This window comes from Anolis sagrei, chromosome 5, assembly GCF_037176765.1.
Source record: "Anolis sagrei isolate rAnoSag1 chromosome 5, rAnoSag1.mat, whole genome shotgun sequence".
NCBI lineage: Eukaryota > Metazoa > Chordata > Lepidosauria > Squamata > Dactyloidae > Anolis > Anolis sagrei.
The window spans coordinates 107,627,862-107,647,689 of record NC_090025.1 but is presented as its reverse complement, the minus strand read 5'-3'; the positions used below and the strand labels follow the sequence as shown (position 1 = coordinate 107,647,689).

Below are 19,828 nucleotides of genomic sequence, written 5' to 3'. Positions count from 1 at the left end.
TGATTACTGGTATTTAGAATCTGTGAGGAAAGAGGCAGTTTAAGTCCAACTGATTTGGGTGAAGTAAATCAGTTGAGGGACAGTAGATCAGATTCGGTCACTTGGTTCCATAACTAATCTAGATGACAGTCAGGTTACAATCTGGTGAAGGCAAGCCAGTTAGGTACTAATTTAGTCCTGGCAGATTCAGTCCAGATTATTTTTTCTAGACTTTAAAAGGCTGCCAAAATTTGATACTTAGTGCTTTTCTAATTGTGCTGATCTTTGGTCACATGTTCTTGTATGCTGAGAAAAAAAGAGTCTGCAAGAGAGTCATTTCAGAGTTGGATAATGATGTGAAAGCTATGTCCTTAAGCTAGAAGAATATAGAATAGAGTGTCAAGATCTTCCTTCTTACAGAGTTGTAATGCAAACTATCTTAAATCTGACATCCTTAGAGACATGGTAGACTTCCGAATCAGGGAACAGGACAGACAATTTTAAGGGACCTTGTCATTCAATAGTGAATATATTTGCCATTCACATCTTGCCCATATTTTCTTGTCAATATGATTCATCTGACACTGGATCAGATGCTTTTGTTTTTTTGTCTTTCACACAAATAAACGTGAAAAATCTACTATCAGTTACCCAGATAAATAGCTTTGCATTGATTTCCCAGTTATGTTCAAAAACTGTAATTAAAATGGTACAATTGCTTCGATAATGAGTTTGACTAAGAAAAGCCCCACTATGACTCGAAAGTTTTCTTCTCTTCAGAGAAGGAACAGGGATTCAGAAGAGACTCTCTCCTGTGGCAGGAGTAAGAATTCTATGGCCAACAAGGTTCTTTTGTTGAGTTCCTGGAGCTATGGGTGACCTCCACTGCAAAATTGGTTGTTGTTGATTTCATTAACAAAACAGAGAATTGCAGTTCTGGGAAGCATTGGGGATAAAATTAATGGATGATACAAGGAACAGAGTCTTGTTTTCCCTGTAGCTCCCTTTCCACAAAAGCAAAAATGCAATCCACAAGCATCCACATGGTGGATGAAATAAGGCAGGCCTATGTAGCCATGCTGGAGATTGGTGAAGCAATTGTTTCCTCTCATTCAGTTTTCTCATTTGTTGCCTTCTCTTTTTCTTTGTCAGTAAGTCATCTAGCCATTTGGAACATTGTTGGGGGTAGAAGTGGTGTTGTTGTAGCAATCAGAGGAAATCACTCCCTTTCAATATCAGTGGCATAACTGAAGTCTGAATCCATTCCAGGATGTAAATAAAATATGCACCATTTGCAAAAAGAAATCACCTAACAGTCAGTTGCATTTTTTCTTGCAGAGTGGTGAAAAGGCAAAAGAAGTGAAGGCCAGCCAAGGGAAAACTGAAGGGAATAAACTTGTTAAAAAACTTCCAGAGTCAGTGCATATAACTGATGAAAATAGAAGTGATTCCAAAACAGAAAAAGAACACAAAAGAAAAACATCTAGCTCTCTCCAAATGGAAGGAGTGCAACAAGATGGTGAACTATGTGACACCAAGTCTCAGTCTGACAAAGCAGAGAATAACCCAGAAGAATCTCAGAAGCAGAGAACAATACTTAAAACTGAAAAACATATAAAAAAGGATGATTCAGAAACTCAAAATGTTAAAAGCATACCCAAGAAAGAGGCTAGATCATCAAAAGATAAAAATGAAAAAGAGAAAAGTATTTCTGAAGATAAATCATTAATAAAACATAAATATAAAGGAGATGGTGTTCATAAAACAGTTGAAGAGGTAGAGTGTTTGCCATCTCAGAAAAGTTTAAAGAGTGAAGAGAATTCCCAGAAGCATAGTCAACTGTTGAGAACTTTGTCAGATGATAAAGCTGAAAGGAAGAACAAGCACAGAAGTGAAAGGAAAACATCAGTAACCAGCAAAGATGTGAAAACTACTTCTGATCATAGTTCAAAAAATGAAGAGAATACACGCAAAGAGAGCAGCAGAAAAGACAGACCATCATCCACAGATAAATTGAGAGCAGAACACAAATCCAAAAGATTGTCAAGTGATTCTAGGCCACAGAAAGAATCTCAGAGTATATCAAAGCAACATAGTTCTGCAACATCAAGGAAGAGTGAAAGTTATTCTGAGGATAAGCATGATGCAGAATCAAGTAATTTAGATAACACTTTAAAGCAAAGTGACAGTATGCAAAAAGACAGACGAAAATCAAAGAGTGCATTGGAAGAAAGGTTATCATTAAAATCCAAGTCCAAAAGTCATAGCAAAGTAATCAAAGTACCCGAAAGCGAATCACAAAACAGTTCCTCTAAGCAGGAATCTGTGCAAAAATTGGACAAAGATAAAAATACAGAAGAGAGTGATATAGATAAGCAAGGGAAATCTAGAACTGAAATTAAAGTATTTGAAGAAAATTCTGTAGAAATGGAACTTGAAAGTGAAGCACATTCTGTTAGTAGTTCCCAAAAAGATTCTAGTCATAGGTTTAAGTTGCAGTCAGCAGAGAAATCATCTGTAAAAGAGAAAACGAAGAGTGATAAAGATCTGGGCAGTGCCAAACTGGAAAAGAAATTATCATCAGAAGGTCACAAAAGTAGAAGCCTGAGGCACAGTAAAGAAACAAAGAAGAGAGAAGATGACAACAAACCAATGGACAAAAGTGTTAAGCAAACAGAGAGTTATACAAAGGTGCAAGAAAACAGTCCCCACACTGATAAAAGACTTACTAAAAGAATATCTAGTGAAAACAGAAAAGGAAGTGTGTCATCCCAAGAAATAGATGTGCGAGCGGAAAAACTGGTCACTTCTCTAACTGTCCCTATCCCAGCCCTTCAAAAGACTGGGTGTACTAGTGGACACTCATTACATTCAGAACAAAGCCAAGACCCAGTGGAAGTTAAGTCAGAACTAAGACATGGTGATGCACATCATCACATTGAAGGAGAAAGAAGTCATAACTCTCAACAAGAAACCAAAAGTAAAAGTTCTGCCAAAGATCAGGTGCACAATCATTCAACAAATGAATTGACTGAAACTTTACATACTGAAGAATTATCAAAGTCTTCTCTTTCAGGTGTTGTTAATCCCAAACAAAAAGAACTTTTTTCTACAAAAGAAATTAGTACACAAAATGACACCTTTAAACAATCTTCAAAGAGTGTAGAATCCAGCAAACAGAAGCAATGCCATGCAATTGTTGAGAATGAAACAAGTGATAAAATTTTACTTTGTGCACCTTCAAAGGAGAATGCCAAGCTACAATTTCAAACTATAACTGATGATGTTCACGCTTCAAAAAGTGTTAAAAATACCATTACACTGAAAGAAGAGAGCAGTCCTCCAACAAACATCTCCTCTAGAGAAGATGTTATCCATCAGGAATCTGTGGATAAAGATCTGGGAGAAGTCATGGTGCCTTTGAGTTGTACATCTAAAGAGAAATCTTTTAATTTAGATAGCCCCTGTATGAAAAATACTAGTTCTGGTCATCAAATACCTACTGTTAAAATGGAACAAAAGAACATCATTCTACCCAGTACTAACATAAAAGATGGTGATAACACCAACATGGAGATAGTAAGCACAGATGGCAAGAGCCACCCAAGTTGCCCGGAAGCACCTGAAGAAAATGTGAGTTCTCTAAGAAGCATTCAAGAAGCTGTTGTGCAAGAAAAAACTAAAAGCTCATTGGCTGATATTATGCAGAATGAGAGTTTTTGTGGCTCAGCTATACAAGTCACGCATATAAGTGCAGACAACTTTGCCATAACCAGATTGGAGGAAGGAAAGGACAGTTCAGGTGAAGGCCCTTCTGCAAGAAACAATGAAGATGCTATAGAAGGAAAAGTTGAAACAAAGGGAAGTAATAATACTTATAATATAATAGAATTATCTTCAAGGTCAATACCGGAAAATGTTCCAGAAGATATAAATAAAGTTTCTGCAATGGTGAATGAAGCAGAAGGAAACTGTGGGGAGGCAAGATCGCAAAGTGAAAGCAATGTGGTAGGCAGCAGTGTAGGAGGTAGCAATTGTGTTAGTACCTGCAGTGGCATGGAGAGTGATGCACTTGTTATAGGAACAAGCACAGAGAGGACTGTTGGAAGTGCTGTAACAGCCAGTAGTACCGAAGGAGGACTAGGAATAGAAGGTGTTTCAAATTTGCAAAGAGAAGGTGATGCCACCATTACTTGTTCAGAAGAGAAGAGTAAGACTACTCTGAGTTGTACAAGTATAGAAGCAGATGAAGGTTTCATTGTGGGCACTTGGACCAAAAATAAGGAAGGTGCCCATTTTGAAAGAGAAAACTGTACCGTTACAGCAGCTGAAGAAAGTGGCAGCGTTTCTTCAGGTCTTCCAGTATGTGAAAGTTCCTCAACAAGTACAAAAGAGGGAGAGAGTGCTGAATGCATTGTGAATTATGCAGAAGAAGGTACTAAACAATTTTTCAATGAAAGTGGAATTGAACGTGATCAGAGTATGAATAGTTTTACAATAGAAGAGAAAGATGATGCAGTGACCAGCGCAGGCTCTGAAGAAAGGTGTGTGGCTTCTGTTTCTGGTGGAACAAGTACCTTTGGCAGTGCGGTTATCTGCATTGGTGAACAAGAAAGTGATGGTGCTGTAACCAGTGCAGGCACTGAAACTCAAAATGAATCTATGATAACTGGAAATCAAGATGAATGCCAAAATAATGCAACAGGTACTGAGCAAGTTAAAGGAGCAGAGGGTGCTGTGACATGCACAGGTACAGCAGGAGCAAGTGTTTGCTCAGCTATCTGTTCAGTGACTGGCACGGATTCACAGGAAGAGGGTGTTGTAACTGGAGTATTTGCTGAAAGTGACAACCATGTGGCATCTGGACCACATGCTGACAAAAGTGAAGATGTCATTAATGGTGAGAGTGCTGTCACCAGTACAGGCATAACAACAGAAGATGACCCAGAAGCTGCACCTACTTGTGCTGGCCTGGAAGACAGCAATGAAGGTTTTGCAGCAGCTTCAGATACAGAAGAAAAATATAAACATGCCACATTCAGCACAGAAGATAGAGCTGAAGAAAATGTCTTGGAGTTTACTCGAAGCTCTTACGATGATGAACGTTGTGTGAGCAGCACAGGTGCAAAAGAAGAAGATGAAGAAGGAGAAAATTTTGTTACTAGTACAGGAAGAGACAATGAGGAAACAGAAAATACTCTGGCATGTACAGGAACAGATGAAAATGCAAGGGTTCTAGTTTGTGTTGAAGCTACAGCCTCTGTCTCTCAAGCTGTAGACCAGGCTGGAGAAAAGTTAGATGAACTTACTTCAAACACAGATAAAGATGCTGTTGGCAGCATGATGGACTTAGAGAAAGAAATGACAACTGGTGACATCAGCAACAGCACAAAGGGTGAAGTTGAGAGTAGTACTACCAGTGCTGATCCAGGCAATCAAAATATTATGTCTGCTGTCACAGTAAGAAAAGAAGGATCTCTACTTACTGAGAAATTTAAATGTGATGTGATCAGCCCAACCTCAAATACCCAAAGTGTAGGTGAACTGTCAGCTGGAGAAGGGAAAAGTGAGAGTGCCACGTCTTATTCAGATGGTGGGGAATGTGAAAACTTTTTTCAAAAAGTAACTATTCTTCCAGCATCTGCTAATCAAGATGATAAAGATGAAGGTGAAAGAATCTCAACAAGTGTGGTCAAAGTATGCCCAAACCCCATACACTGTTCCACTGAAGAGCGCAGTGAGCAAAAATCAGCACATGAAGTTGCAAACAGAGAGAAAACCACATGTCTAATAGATGCAGAAGATTTCAACGTTCCCATGCCTAGCACATCTGTTGAATGTATGAGACCTGGACCTGCAGTTAAATCAAGTAAAGGTCCTACTAATATTTTGGAAGACTTTGAAGCTCCTATGCCAAGTTTAACAGTGGAAGATGACAAGAGTCTGTTTGCTGCTGTTACATCAGAAATGACTACCAGCTTGGAGGTTAATACTGTTTCCAAGCCCATTGTGTCTGCTGGGAGATCTAGTGAAAGTTATGTTGTTGGAGGCAAAGAAGAAAGAGATGAGTGCTCTGTAATTTCCACAAGCATTAATGAAGAAACCGAGATGCCCATTTCCCAAGAAGACACTGAAAGTGATGCTCAATGTTTTGCCTTAAGATTAGAACAATCTACTGATACAGCTGCGATCTCAACAAGTTCAACAGAAAATTTTGAGACTTGTGTATATGCTACAGAAACTGATGCAGTGAATCAGGTGCCTAGTACAGACAGAAAGCTTGAGACTTTCACTATCACTACAACAGAAGGTTGCCACCAAGCCACCAGGGATAATTTAGTGCCAATTGAAGCTAAAGAGAGAAATGGGGATACTATGGAAGAAGCGGAAGAATGCAAGGCTGTCCAAGGGAGCCAAAAATCTGAGTTACTTGTTCAAAGCACAGAGAAAACTAACCAAAATGATACAGATTTGGCTCAAGAGAGAACAAACCATGAAGCCCATCAGCTCATTATTGGTAACACTAACCCTGATCAGCACTTGGCTACCTTGAGTATAGAGAATCCAGGAAACAGTACAAAGGTCTCTGTCAGAACAATGGCAGAATGTGACAGTGTCTCAACCATTAGTGCCTCAGAAGAATCTGTATCTGTTGCCTCAGAAAAAGCTCCACGTCCTTCTGCAAGCATAGAAGTAGAGGATGAAAGGAAATTTGTAGTGGTTGCCAGTGAATCTGACTGCAACATGTTGCGAGCCCCAGAAAACAATGAGATCTCTTCAGCTATGATTCACGGAGATGGCCAAAAAATACATAAAGAGGAGACTGATGGTGCTTTGGAAGAATCAGCTCCATCTAAGAGCAGTAATAAAGAAAGCATAGAAATTCCTACAAATACAGTGAACTCTGTTATTGGTAGGACAGATCTTTATTTGAGTTCCTTAGATAGTGATAGATCCTCCATGGAAGCCAGCATACAGGAAAATGGAACCCAAGACAGTAGACAACACATTGAAGGTCCATCAAGTCCATCTGGTAAGCCACAGGAAAAAGAGAAAGGTATTGAGAATGTAGGAACAGATGATGTTAATCTGAAGACAGAATTGAAAACTGGCCTTCCTGAAGCAAAGGACTCTCCCAACGAGAAATCTTCAATGCCATTACTACAAAATTCTGAAGACAGTAAAGTGCTTGATAGCAAAACAGATTTATGCAGTCAGTATAGCTTGGTCAGCAAAAATGTTACAGTGGAAGAACATCATAATCCGGAAGCATTTTCTCATGGGAGTAAAGTGGACAATAATGGTATGGTTCTTTCAGCTTTCTCAATTGGTTGTTGACATATCACAATTTTTGACATTTAGACTTTTCAGGCAGCTAATATGTTAATTTACCTTGTAGTCCATCAGCTATATCAAGTTGGACAATTTTGCTAGATATAGGGAGCATTCTTTCACACATCCTGCCATGGGCTGGACCCCTGTGAACTGCACCACTAAGTTCTGGTGGCAATTGGGAAAAACCGATCGGAAAATCCTTGTTTTAAACAGTTTTGTTTTTGTTTATTCTTTTACAGTTGCTGCCAAAAACGTTAAAAAATTACATTTGCTCTTAGTTTTAAAGTAAACTTAAAGTAAGCTTAAGTGACCAAGTGTGGATATTGGTCTGGATATTAAATGTGTTGTGTGAATTGCTACAATTAATAACTGTAAACATCAGTTGCATAATGGAGAACTAGATGTTCATGAAGTCTAGATAATTTGCACTAGTGGAAAGACAGTCTTGCGTACCGACCAAGAATTCAGAGAATTCAAATTAATAATAATAAAATCTAATGCACACAGTACTGTAGGATTGCAACATCTAACGTGCTATAAACGTTTACATTACTTTTGTTAGACAATAAAGAGATGCTTGCTGTTGCAACAGAAGAGCTGGAAGAAAACACAAAGCTGCATGCTGATGAGGTATTGTGATGTCCTGAAATGTTTTTATTCCTCATAATTTTGAAATATGTTGAGATGTAGATAATGGGATTTATTCAATAGAAAAATAACATTCTATAAATATTTTTAGAACAAGTTGATTGAGAAATTTAACACTGAGGTCATGAAAGCGTAGTTTTAAAATGTACCTTTCATGCCTCAAAGTAACTTGGTGTATTTGTGCAATATCACCAAAGCCACATCCCTTGGTGTAGCTAGCCATTTAGATGCAATTTTAGTGAAAAGCATTGATATACTCTCTTTGAAAATTCTCCTATCAAGGTCTCATTGTGCAATGAACCTATTGAAGTGTTGAACCTGACTCAGATGGTTTTGAAAGGCAGCAGATCACAGGAGCTGTCTTCATAGACTTGTCAGCAGCTTATGATACTGTAAACCACCGCCTCCTCCTGGAAAAATGTATAATATCACAAAGGACTACCACCTCACCCGCCTCATAGGAAACCTGCTACAAAACAGGAGCTTTTTTGTTGAGTTCCAGGGCCAGAGAAGCAGATGGCGGAAACAGAAGAACGGCCTGCCTCAGGGGAGCGTGCTTGCTCCATCCATGTTCAACATCTACACAAATGACCAGCCACTGCCAGAAGCGACAGAGAGTTTCATCCATGCTGATGACCGTGCCATTACTGCTCACAGGGAGCTTTGAGATGGTAAGCAGGGAGCTTTGAGATGGTAGAACAGAAGCTCTCCGAAGCTCTAGGTGATCTTACTGCCTATTACAGGGAAAACCAGCTGATCCCTAATCCACCTAAAACACAGACATGTTCCTTGCACCTTAAGAACAGACAAGCATTCCGAGCTCTGAGGATTACCTGGGAAGAAATCCCACTGGAGCATTGCAGTACACCCAAATACCTGGGAGTCACTCTGGACCATGCTCTTATCTACAAGAAGGACTGCCTGAACATCAAGCAAAAAGTGGGTGCTAGAAACAATATCATATGAAAGCTGACTGGCACAACCTGGGGATCACAACCAGACACAGTGAAGACATCTGCCCTTGCACTATACTACTCTGCTGCTGAGTACGCATGCCCAGTGTGGAACACATCTCACCACACTAAAACAATAGATGTGGCTCTTAATGAGACATGCCGTATTATCACGGGGCGTCTGCGCCCTACACCACTGGAGAAACTACACTGCTTAGCCGGTATTGCACCGCCTGACATCCGGCGGGAAGTAGCAGCCAATAGTGAAAGGACTAAGGCAGAGGCAACTCCAGCTCATCCCCTGTTTGGGTATCAGCCAGCACGTCAACAACTTAAATCTAGAAGTAGTTTTCTAAGATCTACAGAGACACTCGCTGGAACACCTCAGCAAGCGAGAGTCCAAAAGTGGCAGGCTCAAACCCAGAACCTCAACCAATGGCTGATACCAAATGAGAGACTCCCCCCTGGGCACACAGAAGACTGGTCGACTTGGAAGGCGCTGAACAGACTGCGCTCTGGCACCACGAGATGCAGAGCCAACCTTCAGAAATGGGGCTACAAAGTGGAATCCACATCATGCAAGTGTGGAGAAGAGCAAACTACAGACCACCTGCTGCAATGCAACCTGAGCCCTGTCACATGCACAATGGAGTACCTCCTTGCAGCAACACCAGAGGCACTCCCAAGTGGCCAGCTACTGGTCAAAGGACATTTAATCAACTACCAAGCTTGCAAATTTTGTCTGTTTGTTTGTTTTGTTCTGTTAGAATTGTAATACAATTGACTGGTTACCCTGACACGACAAATAAACAAATTATGCAGTGAACAAGAGCTGCCTGGTAATGCTCTTGTCCAACTCCAACTTACTTTCCTGAGTCTTGCCATAGGATGTCTTCTGCTAGAATCTCAAGCCCTAGCAAATTCCAAGGACCCAATGTATATTTCTTTGACTCTAGTCAGAAGCTAGCTGTCCACAGATATTGATATTGATTCTGAAATTATTTTCTTTCCTTGACTTCATAGGGTATAACAAATATTGTACAGGAACATCTCTGTACCAAGGATCAACCAGAAGATATTCTTAAAGGTAAATTCAGAATTCTTATTGCTGTAATTCAATAGCATCTTGAATATCATTAAAGGTTTAAATGGTTACATCTAACTATATAAAATAGATGAGCCGCATTGTCCATTACTCTGTAGCATTTGGTGTGTTAAATAAGTCTGAAAAGCTAAGAACAAAATAGCTATTTTTGCTGTACAGAATGAAATCTGAATTTTCATTTCAGTTAAGACCCGATGTTTAGGACTGAAGTTGATCTACTAGAAAGCATATCTTGTTCTACTGATCTAAGGGGAGAGGTGGATATGAGCAGCAGTCAAGGGTGATTTAAACCTAACTGTCTTGTTGATGTTGTAAGTTGTTGCTCTGCCCATCAGTTCATTGTGGGTGAATCAGAGTTTGGAAAAGTTAAGTTTTGGACTACAGCTTCCAGAATTGCCCAGCAGAATTTAGCCAAAAGAAATAAACTTTTCTAAACTCTGACCTGAGTATATGTAACCAAGCAATATTTTTATAATGCCACATATTTACCAGGGTATGTTGCTGCTATAATATGTAAACTAGATTGCTGTATGATACTTGTTCAGTGTGTGATTCTTTTTCCATTAGATGTGTTTTAGATCAGTCCCTCTGGTTTTTGATATAATTCAGGCTAGGTAAAGGAAGTTGTTGAAGAGAGAATCATGTCTTCTGTCAGAGCTGAGAGTTCACAGCAGATGGGGAGTTTCATAATCTAAGACTGCAAGGAATGTAAACACCCTCTTGCTGTTTGAGCGACTAACTCTGCTTGACAGCGTATTTTTAAAAAATGAAAAATTCTCTATTGTATGCATAAGCAGTCACAATAAAAGAAAGTATGTGCGCAGTTTAAATGGTTTTTAATGAACATTCTCTTCACAAGGAGGAGTTGGAATAATACCAGTAGCTATCTACATTCCAAGTTTACAATAGGAAGTTCCAGTAAACTGGAATTTTAAACATGTAAAGTTGATATAAGCAGTTGGGAGCCACAGGCTTTCTGCCTGGTGCTATAAGCATGACCCTTCCACCCCCAGGGCCTCTCTGCTTGTCTGTATCTGGGAGTGAACAACCTAGTGTTCCTTGCAGATCCTTTGCAGTTGTGCATACTGATCAGAAGGAGAGTTAACAGCCCTTTGCTATTTCTCTGCTCCTAGAGAGGAGGAGTGTTGTCAAGTGGTAGTGGAGCCATGTCATGAAGAATTGTTGTAAAAGAGAAAGTAAGCTGGAAATCTTACTTGACCACAAACACTTCCACCCTCAGTTTTTCCTTAGCAATTAGATTCTTTCCCTCACAAGGTATATGAAAAGGAAAGGGGAAAGCAGACAAGGCATATGTCCGCCATCTATGTTATAACACAGGAGTTTCTCCTGAAATAACAGGAACAGTAAAAAGGTAATTAAGACATGGGGGAAATCACAGACATCATAGAATATTTAGAGCTCCATAATGAAAAGCAAGCAGCATTAATCTTCCTGGATGCTGAAAATTCCTTGGATTAACTGAAATAAGAATTCTTTATATTCTTTATATTCCATATCATTGATCAAATCAATTTACAACATGCAATATGCAAAAGTCCTAGTAAATGGAGATTTAGCAAACTCATGCAAAATCCAGAAGGGAATGAGACAAAGTTGCCCACTTCCCCCAATGTTTACGTAATTGGTCTGTAAAAAGGCCAATTTGGGGGAGACAAATTCATGGGATAATCCAAGAAATTCTGAAAATAAGAATCAATTTCAAATCAGAATTCATTTGACCAGAACCGTTGTATGATCAAATAAAAAAAGGAACATGAAAGAATCCTGCAATACATGTTGATAGCAGCAAGAATCCTGTATGCTCTGCAATGAAAAAAGACAAAAATAACAACTAAAAAAGATTGGACAGTGAAGATGTGGAAACTAATAGAAATGGACAGGTTTGTGATGTTGTTGCGGGGCAAATCACTGAACACATTTTTAAAATAATGGAAGTTTTTCTATCAATATATATCTAAGGAAAAAGAAAATACTTTATGTTCAAATTTGGAGATACAAAGTGTTGCAATATTCATTTGTTCATGTAAAAGCAAGCAGATGTAAATCATCTACTGGATGTAAGGAAGAAGACAGATGTTAAACTATAGAGAAACCGACAAAAGAGAAGCAGAAAATCCTTTTTTAAAACTAATTTATGTATGTGTGTTTGTATTTTAGAGTGCCATGTTATTAGAGTAAAGATGTATATTGGTTAAAAACTATGTAGTTATGTAATCATCGTTCAAATACATGTATGTATGTATAAGTATTGTTATTTGGGGAGCGGGTTAAAAATTAGAACTTTTTAAAATGAGGGATTTTTTTTTCAAAAAGGAAATGTTTTTACAGGGAAGAGGGCAGGGCCATGGTAGAAGTCTGGGAGGATCAGATTTGACGCAAGTCATTCAGCTGTAATTACGGGAACATTGTACAAAATAAGTAAAGAATGTTTAACATGAAATTGATAGGGGTTTTTTTCCTTGTTTTTCCACTTTTTGTGTATTAGGCCATGGCTGTTCAGATATTTTGGTTGTAACAGAAGCAGTAGAAGACAAAGGTCCTAAAGAAAACTCATTACAGGTTTGCATCTCTTTGCTTTCTTCTTTACAGATAGAGCATATGAGTTTTTAAACAGATTCCTATCTTACTATAGAGGTTGGATTTTTAACTCAGTGGATAAAAATCAAAAGCAAATGAGAGACTTGTAGCTACACCACAGATTGTAGCCAGATAGGCTTTTTTTAAAAAAGATGTTCATATAAGATTGTCAGAGACTTGATACTACATGAAGTCTCCTAATTCAGAGGCATTATTATCATTCTGCAGATCAAATGAAGGGCAGACAACAGTGGAAAGTTGATAATGTTAAGCTTTTGTTTCAAATTGTCCCTTAAACCTGTGGCTAGTTGCTGTTCAGAATACAGTGCTGTTTTTTGTTAGATTTTAATCTGATCCAGAAAGCCATTGTTACTACATTCTTCGCTTTTCTCTCCTCCTACAGGTGGAAATATCTAATCAGAAGGAAGCACCCTCTACACCAGAAACAGCCAAAAGTCCTGCTGCAGGAAACAATGAATCAGGTAATTGACATGAAGTGCCCTTATTTTATTTCATCTGGTAGATAAAATTTCAATAGATTAGGATTTTAGTCCAGTCTGATTCAGGGGAAGTTATGTGTGTGATTTTAGCACACCTCGTTCCTTCTGAAAAAATGTTTCAGGAAAACATTAAAAATATTTTGCAGATCACAGTTCGGTGTGTCAAGCTCTGGAAGAAAAAAATGAACAGACAAAGAATGTTGAGGCCAAACCGAAAATTAATACGGTATTTCTTAAACTTTTTTCAACTATGTGATTTACTAAAATAGTTTTTAATGGATGGGATGTGTAGGAGATAAATGTGGTGCTTTCTGTTTTCCAGTTTTTCTTGTTTACATGTTTGTTAACAAAATGTGATTTGGGGATGTAGTTCTTTCTGTGTCACTATAAGCACTTTTGATGAGAAAGGCAACTATGCTTGAAACAAGACAATTAAATAGATTCAAACCATTCTGGTGTAGGACAAAGCAAATACAAAAATGAAAAACAACAACAATGAAATAGTCCTATGTGGATTAAGTTAAGGAATTGTTTCTGTCAATACTTCGTGCATTCTGATCCCACTGTCTGAAGTCTGCTTCCTGTGTGTACCCTGTATATAACTGAAATGTTTGATAACACTTCCACGAGAAGCTCATGCTATAACAAATGTGTTAGTCTTGAAGGTGTCGTGGGACACTGTTGTTTTATAAATACTTATGATGACAATTTTATTAAAAGTAGCTGTCAACTTCCTCCTCTCACTGAGTGTTTCAGCTTTATATATTTAAATTGTTTCAATACTTTTCTAGGAAGCAACCACCAAAGACTCAGAAGAAAAGCTTGAAGCTGATGCTGATTCTCGGGAGCCTTCACTGGAAAGTGTAAATGAAAAAGGTGATGTCCGTTCACTGTTCTGAATTCTCCAGAAAGACATGTAGCATTTTCTATTGTACATGTCCCATTGATAAGTATGAGCATTTGTTGGCTTTATACTTCTAATTTTTAAATAACTGAAGAATAAAATAAAATTTTGAGCAAGGAGAAAATGAAAGTACACTATATACTCGAGTATAAGCCAACCCAAATATAAGCCGAGGCAATTAATTTTACCACAAAAATGGGAAAACGTATTGACTCCATTATAAGCCAAGGGTGGGAAATGCAGCAGCTACTGGTAAATTTTAAAATAAAATAGATACCAATAAAAGTACATTAATTGAGGTTAAACGTTTTTGAATATTTACATAAAATTGTAATTTAAGATAAAACTGTCCAACTCTGATTAAATCATTATCCTGACCTTCTTTAATGTAAATGTGCTTATGTATCCAATAATAATAGAGTAAAATAATAAATGTAATAAAAATAATAGAAATGTAATAGTAACAGTAATAATAGAGTAAAATAATACATGTAATAATAGTAGTAGTAGTAGTAGTAGTAGTAGTAGTAACAGTAAAATAAATAATTTTGAATCGAGTACAAGCTGAGGGGCGCTTTTTCATCCTAAGAAAGGGCTGAGTATAGATGGTATTCCTGTGTTGAAATAGTCCATAAAAACAGGACTCTGCCCCTACAAGTCTGTGTCTTAAATAGCTTCCAGTAAATGTTTATACTTCAGTTAAGGCTGCTTCTTGAATGAAGCAGCATGTTATTTCTGTTCTTCCAGTTAGACTGAAATTGGTACCTGAAGCCTTGACTTCATCTCTTTGTATGTTTCCCAAGTCTCTTGTGGTCATCCTTAAATACTGTTTTACCTTACTTTCCTTGGCTAGTGAACCAGGCACCAGGTAATCTTCCCTGTCCATAGTGGATCAGATCCTTTAGAAGAAAAACTTGGCTCGGCGGTTTGAATCATAATAAAAATATTATTAGTAGTGGTATTTATTACCTGCCTCTCCTTGTGGCTCGAGACAGGGTACAAGATGGTCAAAACAGCAAGATAAAATAAAACACTATTCAAATACACATAACAAATATAAACAGCAAAAAATGCAAATTAAAATTCACGAGATAAAATTGCCTGCATAGGCCTACCGGAAAAGATAGTTCTTTAGTTGTGTCTTAAATTCTGACAGTTGGTTTAGCTGTGGAATCTCTTCTGGCAGGTCATGAGATGCACCTTCTCTCTTCTTTAGCCAGTTAGTGCGGGCATAGCAATAATTTATAGTTGCTACTACTAATAGAAGGCATCCTAGAAAATAGAGTATGCATTCTTGTCCATCAAAGTTATTATTGTAAAGAACTTGCCTTCTGGTTGATAGCTCACCCGTTATCTGGGCCATAATCTAATGAATTACTAGAAAGACAAATATTTCTTGTCATTATACTCTTTAGAAGAGATAGGTAGCTTATGTGCTGTGTTCTCTGGACTGTTTTTAGGGCCCTGTTTGCTATTTCTAAAGCAAGCATGCTATTGACATTCTGTGGAAGAGCAAAAAGTTTCCTTTACTTTCTTTTTATTTTGCAGAAGAAATATGCAATGCCCTTCTATTAAACTCTGTATGCAGGGCAGTGTGCTGACACCGTCCTACAACCTTGAACACAGCTAGAAATGCATAAGGAGACTTGGTGACATGGCCCTTAGTCAGCAGATGCACTTCAATGCCACCCCTGCCAGCTAGCTGGCAAACCTGCTGCCGCAGAACAGTCATAGCTTTCTCACTGAATATTCAAAGTTGAATTACTGAACAAATAAGTACTTCATGATATAACCGCCAGGATCAAGATACTGTAGAATATGAAACAGGCTCATTAATGTTTATCTAGATTGTCAGAAAAAACAAAAAAATGATGTAGTGTCCTGAAAGTGAAAACTCAAGTTTATACAATTCAGAGGAAATTGCCAGTTTATGCACTTGCTCAACAATGATGGTAGAGATTAAATATTTTGTTTTGTTTTGTTTTGTTTTTTAAACTTTTTACTGCAGATAAGAAGGCCACCAAAGTGGATAGCTTTGAAAAGTCAGATCTGGATTCCAAGTCGAATTCCACTGAGGCAAGTATCCTGGTCTTCACTACTTTCATATAATTCAAATGATCCTTTGTTCATGTTGCTTTTGATTGTAACAATAAAAAATAACTCACCAATATTGTAAGGGTAATGAAAACAACACAGCCAAGATTATCCAAATAACTTTAGAAATCACATCTAAAGGGCTGCTCATGACGGTAAATTTTAGCAGATTTGTCCCTAACTGAAAATTTTCAAAAGAAATGAAGAAAAAAATGTTTGCTTGGTTTTTTTCTAACTGTTGTTGTTAACATATAAATTTTAGACAATATCGAGTAACAATCAGACTGTACAGAATCAGAGAGAGTGACAAGCATATGTGTTTGTACAATTAACAAAAGATGAAAGATTGAAGTAGAATACATTGGAACACTAAGCGCTACACCTATAGCACTAAAATAAATATTAGTGAGATGTTACTTCCAATTTGTATTCTAACTCTGTCTTCTCTTTTTTAAATTAATAATTCTAAATTTGACTTTGAATACAGTATTATTTTACATATAATCCAATTCTGCATATTTTTCCATCACAAAGGATCACTGAGCTCTGTTCTTTTTGAAATGTGTACATGCCAATAATTACAATTTTACATAACATAAATCCAGTGCTACTTAATTTAGTACAACAGTTGCAGGATTGTTTTCTTCTGATTCTTTTTCCTTAATTTTCAAATATAAAATGATAAGCTAACAAATAAATAAATCTCATCAATTCAATGGGTATATTCCAGTTAGATTTAGCAACAGAATTCAAGCCAATATTTTCAAATTGTCAGTTTGCTCACCCTATACTGTGGTTGCTTTGCTGTTTGGTTATTCTTATGCATGCAATTTTGAACGAAAATGCAATGCCTTTTGGGAACATATTGAAGTGGTTTAAATATATGCATTATTCTTTCATCATTCACTTAGGTGAACCCGCCAGTTAAACGAAAAAGAGGAAGACCTCGTAAATATCCCATTGAGTTAAAAGTAGTGGAAGGTAAGAAGAAAACTGCATCTCTATCAAAAACATTCTCAATCATTTCATAAAACTCAAAGCTTCATTTTTTCCTGTTTCAGGCCAAGAATCAGAAGCTGACACAAGCCCTGGCAATGTAAGCATTGTTCAGTTTTGATGCATGCACATTGTGGGATGTTTGGCTTTGTGTGCCACACTATATTTTCCTCATTGCAATAACAAAGATTGGCAGGATCCAGTCATAAGCTAGTTCCTTGAGTCTCAAAAACTTATTTTCTCTTGTACAGTTGCCAAATGAATTGGGGAAGTTTTGGACATAGGTGTTAAATTCAGAGAAATCAAAACTTCTTTTGTGTTAGCAGAAACTACCTAAGTATTTCAATAACTCAGGTTTAGAAAGCAGCCTTTTTACATCATCATACCTTACATCACATGTGAACCAAAGGTAGCCTTTTTTTTTTTTGTGTGTGTGTGTCGTGTCAGGAGCCACCGCTCCTGTTGTGAGAGAATTGGCCGTCTGCAAAGACGTTGCCCAGGGGACACCTGGATGTTTTTTGATGTTTTATCATCCTTGTGGGAGGCTTCTCTCATGTCCCCGCATGAGGAGCTGGAGCTAATAGAGGGAGCTCATCCGCCTCTCCTCGGATTCGAACCTGCGACCTGTCGGTCTTCAGTCCTGCCAGCACAGTGCTTTAACCCACTATACCACCAGGGGCTCCCGAAGGTAGACTGCAAGCAGCCTTTACAGCTTTCCTGGCAACCTGAGAAGCTTCCAGATTCTTTAGTTTGTCAGTCATCTGGACAAAGGGCAAAAGATCACTGCTCCAATCTGCAGACATTGATTTTGGCTGCATTGGAGAGGAGATGTATATTTCTCCCCTCAGATATACTTGTTGTGAGGGTTGCTTGGGGAAGAGTTAAATTTGGGAGCAAAGTAAGAGAGCTATATCAGAGATTGTTAAATAAAACCTAATACACAAAAAAGTAGTACCTTTATTGGCTCACCAAAATACACAAAACTCATCATGCAAGGTTTTGAAGCTTCACTGGCTTCTTCAAGCAAAAGATGTTTAAAATTACATCACATTTAATTAACATGTATTTGTACCACTATGTGAAGTAAGATAACAATTACAGAATTTATTAAATGTAGATTTATAACTTAGGATTAGCTTAACCTTTTAATTTATGTGAGAGAATATGTATCACATTATTGGTTGAATTAATAAAATGGAGAGTGTTGATATGACACACTTCATTAAATCAAATATTTTATTTTTATAATTTCAATGAATCCTCATATCAGGTAGTCCAGTATTATCTTCATATACAGAGCATTTATAATTGGTTTATAGTAACTGATACATGGCATATAGTGAGTTTGTGACTGGACTTCTAATATTTTGACTATTTTAAGTATTCAAAAGCACATATTATTTGGTGCATAACTCAGAACATATGCCATATCTTCTCACATCAGTGGTTCCCAACCTTTTGTTTGTGGACCACCAGTGGTCTGCATGAACTAAAATATGGTCCACAGCCTCACCATTGTTACATCATTGCAATGATCTCAACTGGTCTGTGAAACCCTCTTATAAGTGCCCAGGCAACTGGGATGTTGGGAGGGGAGAGGCTGACTACCCACAAAAGGCACAACAACAGGCCTCCTGACTGCTGCTTCTCCTCCCCCTCCCTCCCCTTGAGCAGAGCCATTCCATGTGGTGCCTGGAAGTGAGGGCACCTTAGTGTCTTCTTTTTAGGCCTGTTCCTGGGGTTATTTGGTATGTTGATTCAGAAAATTGCATTTGATAGACCCCATCAGCTCTATTAAATATGGTTTTCTGTGGGCGAGCAGATGGCAACTAGGGATGGCCTATGTTCTATATCAGAAACTAGAGCTGATGTGGTCTGTTCAGCACCCCAAATAACCAAACCAAATCTAAAGTTTACCAAAAACTGATTCATAACCCTTTTAGTACTAATGTTGGTCAAGTGGTCCCTGGTCAAAAAAAGGTTGGGAGTCACTGTTCTAAATACATACCTAGTGTTTTGTATCTCTAAATATAAAATGTGAAAAGTAGGGTGTCTTCTCTATTCATGCAGAAACCAAGGTTCTATGTTGCACTAAGAGACTACATCGGCAGTATAAAAAAGGAGGAAAGATGAGGGAGGAGGAGAAAAGCAGAGCAGCTACTCCCAGTTTCGGAGGTTGTCCCTCCAGTTTGTAGATCGCAAGAGGAATTACATATCCATCATTTTGCCTCCGCATATGGTGTTCAGTAGAGAAGAAAGCCTTCTGAATTGTACTAAACATTTGCTGTTTTTAATTTTAATTAGACAATGAAGACGTCAGGTCCTAGCAGCGAACAGAAGACTACTGCAAAAGGTAATGAGTTCAGTGTGTAAACCGCCCTGAGTCCCTTCGGGGAGAGAGGGTGGTCTATAAATAAAGTTGTTGTTGTTGTTGTTGTTGTTGTTATTAAACACTGCATTTTTATCTGAGTTCTTTACATTTTCTTATATTGAATTTCTTTGTAGGCAAAGATTCAGCAGCAGAAAATCAGAGTGTAAGTATATGAAACTGTAATGCTTTCTGCCCTTTCTGCTGGGATAATTAAAAATATTTATTGGAAGTGGGTCCTTTTAGTTTTGTGCAGTATTCTATACATCTTCTAAAAGTTGTTTCAATATAGATTGGACTGCTGGATGAAAAAAAACATCTGTTATGTCTCCAAGTAGGACATAAAAG

At 37.9% G+C, this 19,828-nt stretch overlaps 1 protein-coding gene across 1 annotated transcript in view; it reads left to right on the top strand.

The window, feature by feature from the left end:
* BOD1L1 (biorientation of chromosomes in cell division 1 like 1) overlaps positions 1-19,828 on the top strand; it is a 47,343-nt gene that overhangs the window by 18,602 nt on the left and 8,913 nt on the right. Inside the window, exons 10-21 of the mRNA XM_060777964.2 lie at positions 1,318-7,282; positions 7,877-7,944; positions 9,939-10,002; positions 12,527-12,600; positions 13,022-13,100; positions 13,265-13,344; positions 13,910-13,994; positions 16,031-16,098; positions 17,028-17,097; positions 17,178-17,212; positions 19,417-19,465; positions 19,618-19,646. Of these exons, the coding sequence (XP_060633947.2) occupies positions 1,318-7,282; positions 7,877-7,944; positions 9,939-10,002; positions 12,527-12,600; positions 13,022-13,100; positions 13,265-13,344; positions 13,910-13,994; positions 16,031-16,098; positions 17,028-17,097; positions 17,178-17,212; positions 19,417-19,465; positions 19,618-19,646 (6,666 nt within the window). The remainder of the gene's footprint in view (positions 1-1,317; positions 7,283-7,876; positions 7,945-9,938; positions 10,003-12,526; positions 12,601-13,021; positions 13,101-13,264; positions 13,345-13,909; positions 13,995-16,030; positions 16,099-17,027; positions 17,098-17,177; positions 17,213-19,416; positions 19,466-19,617; positions 19,647-19,828) is intronic.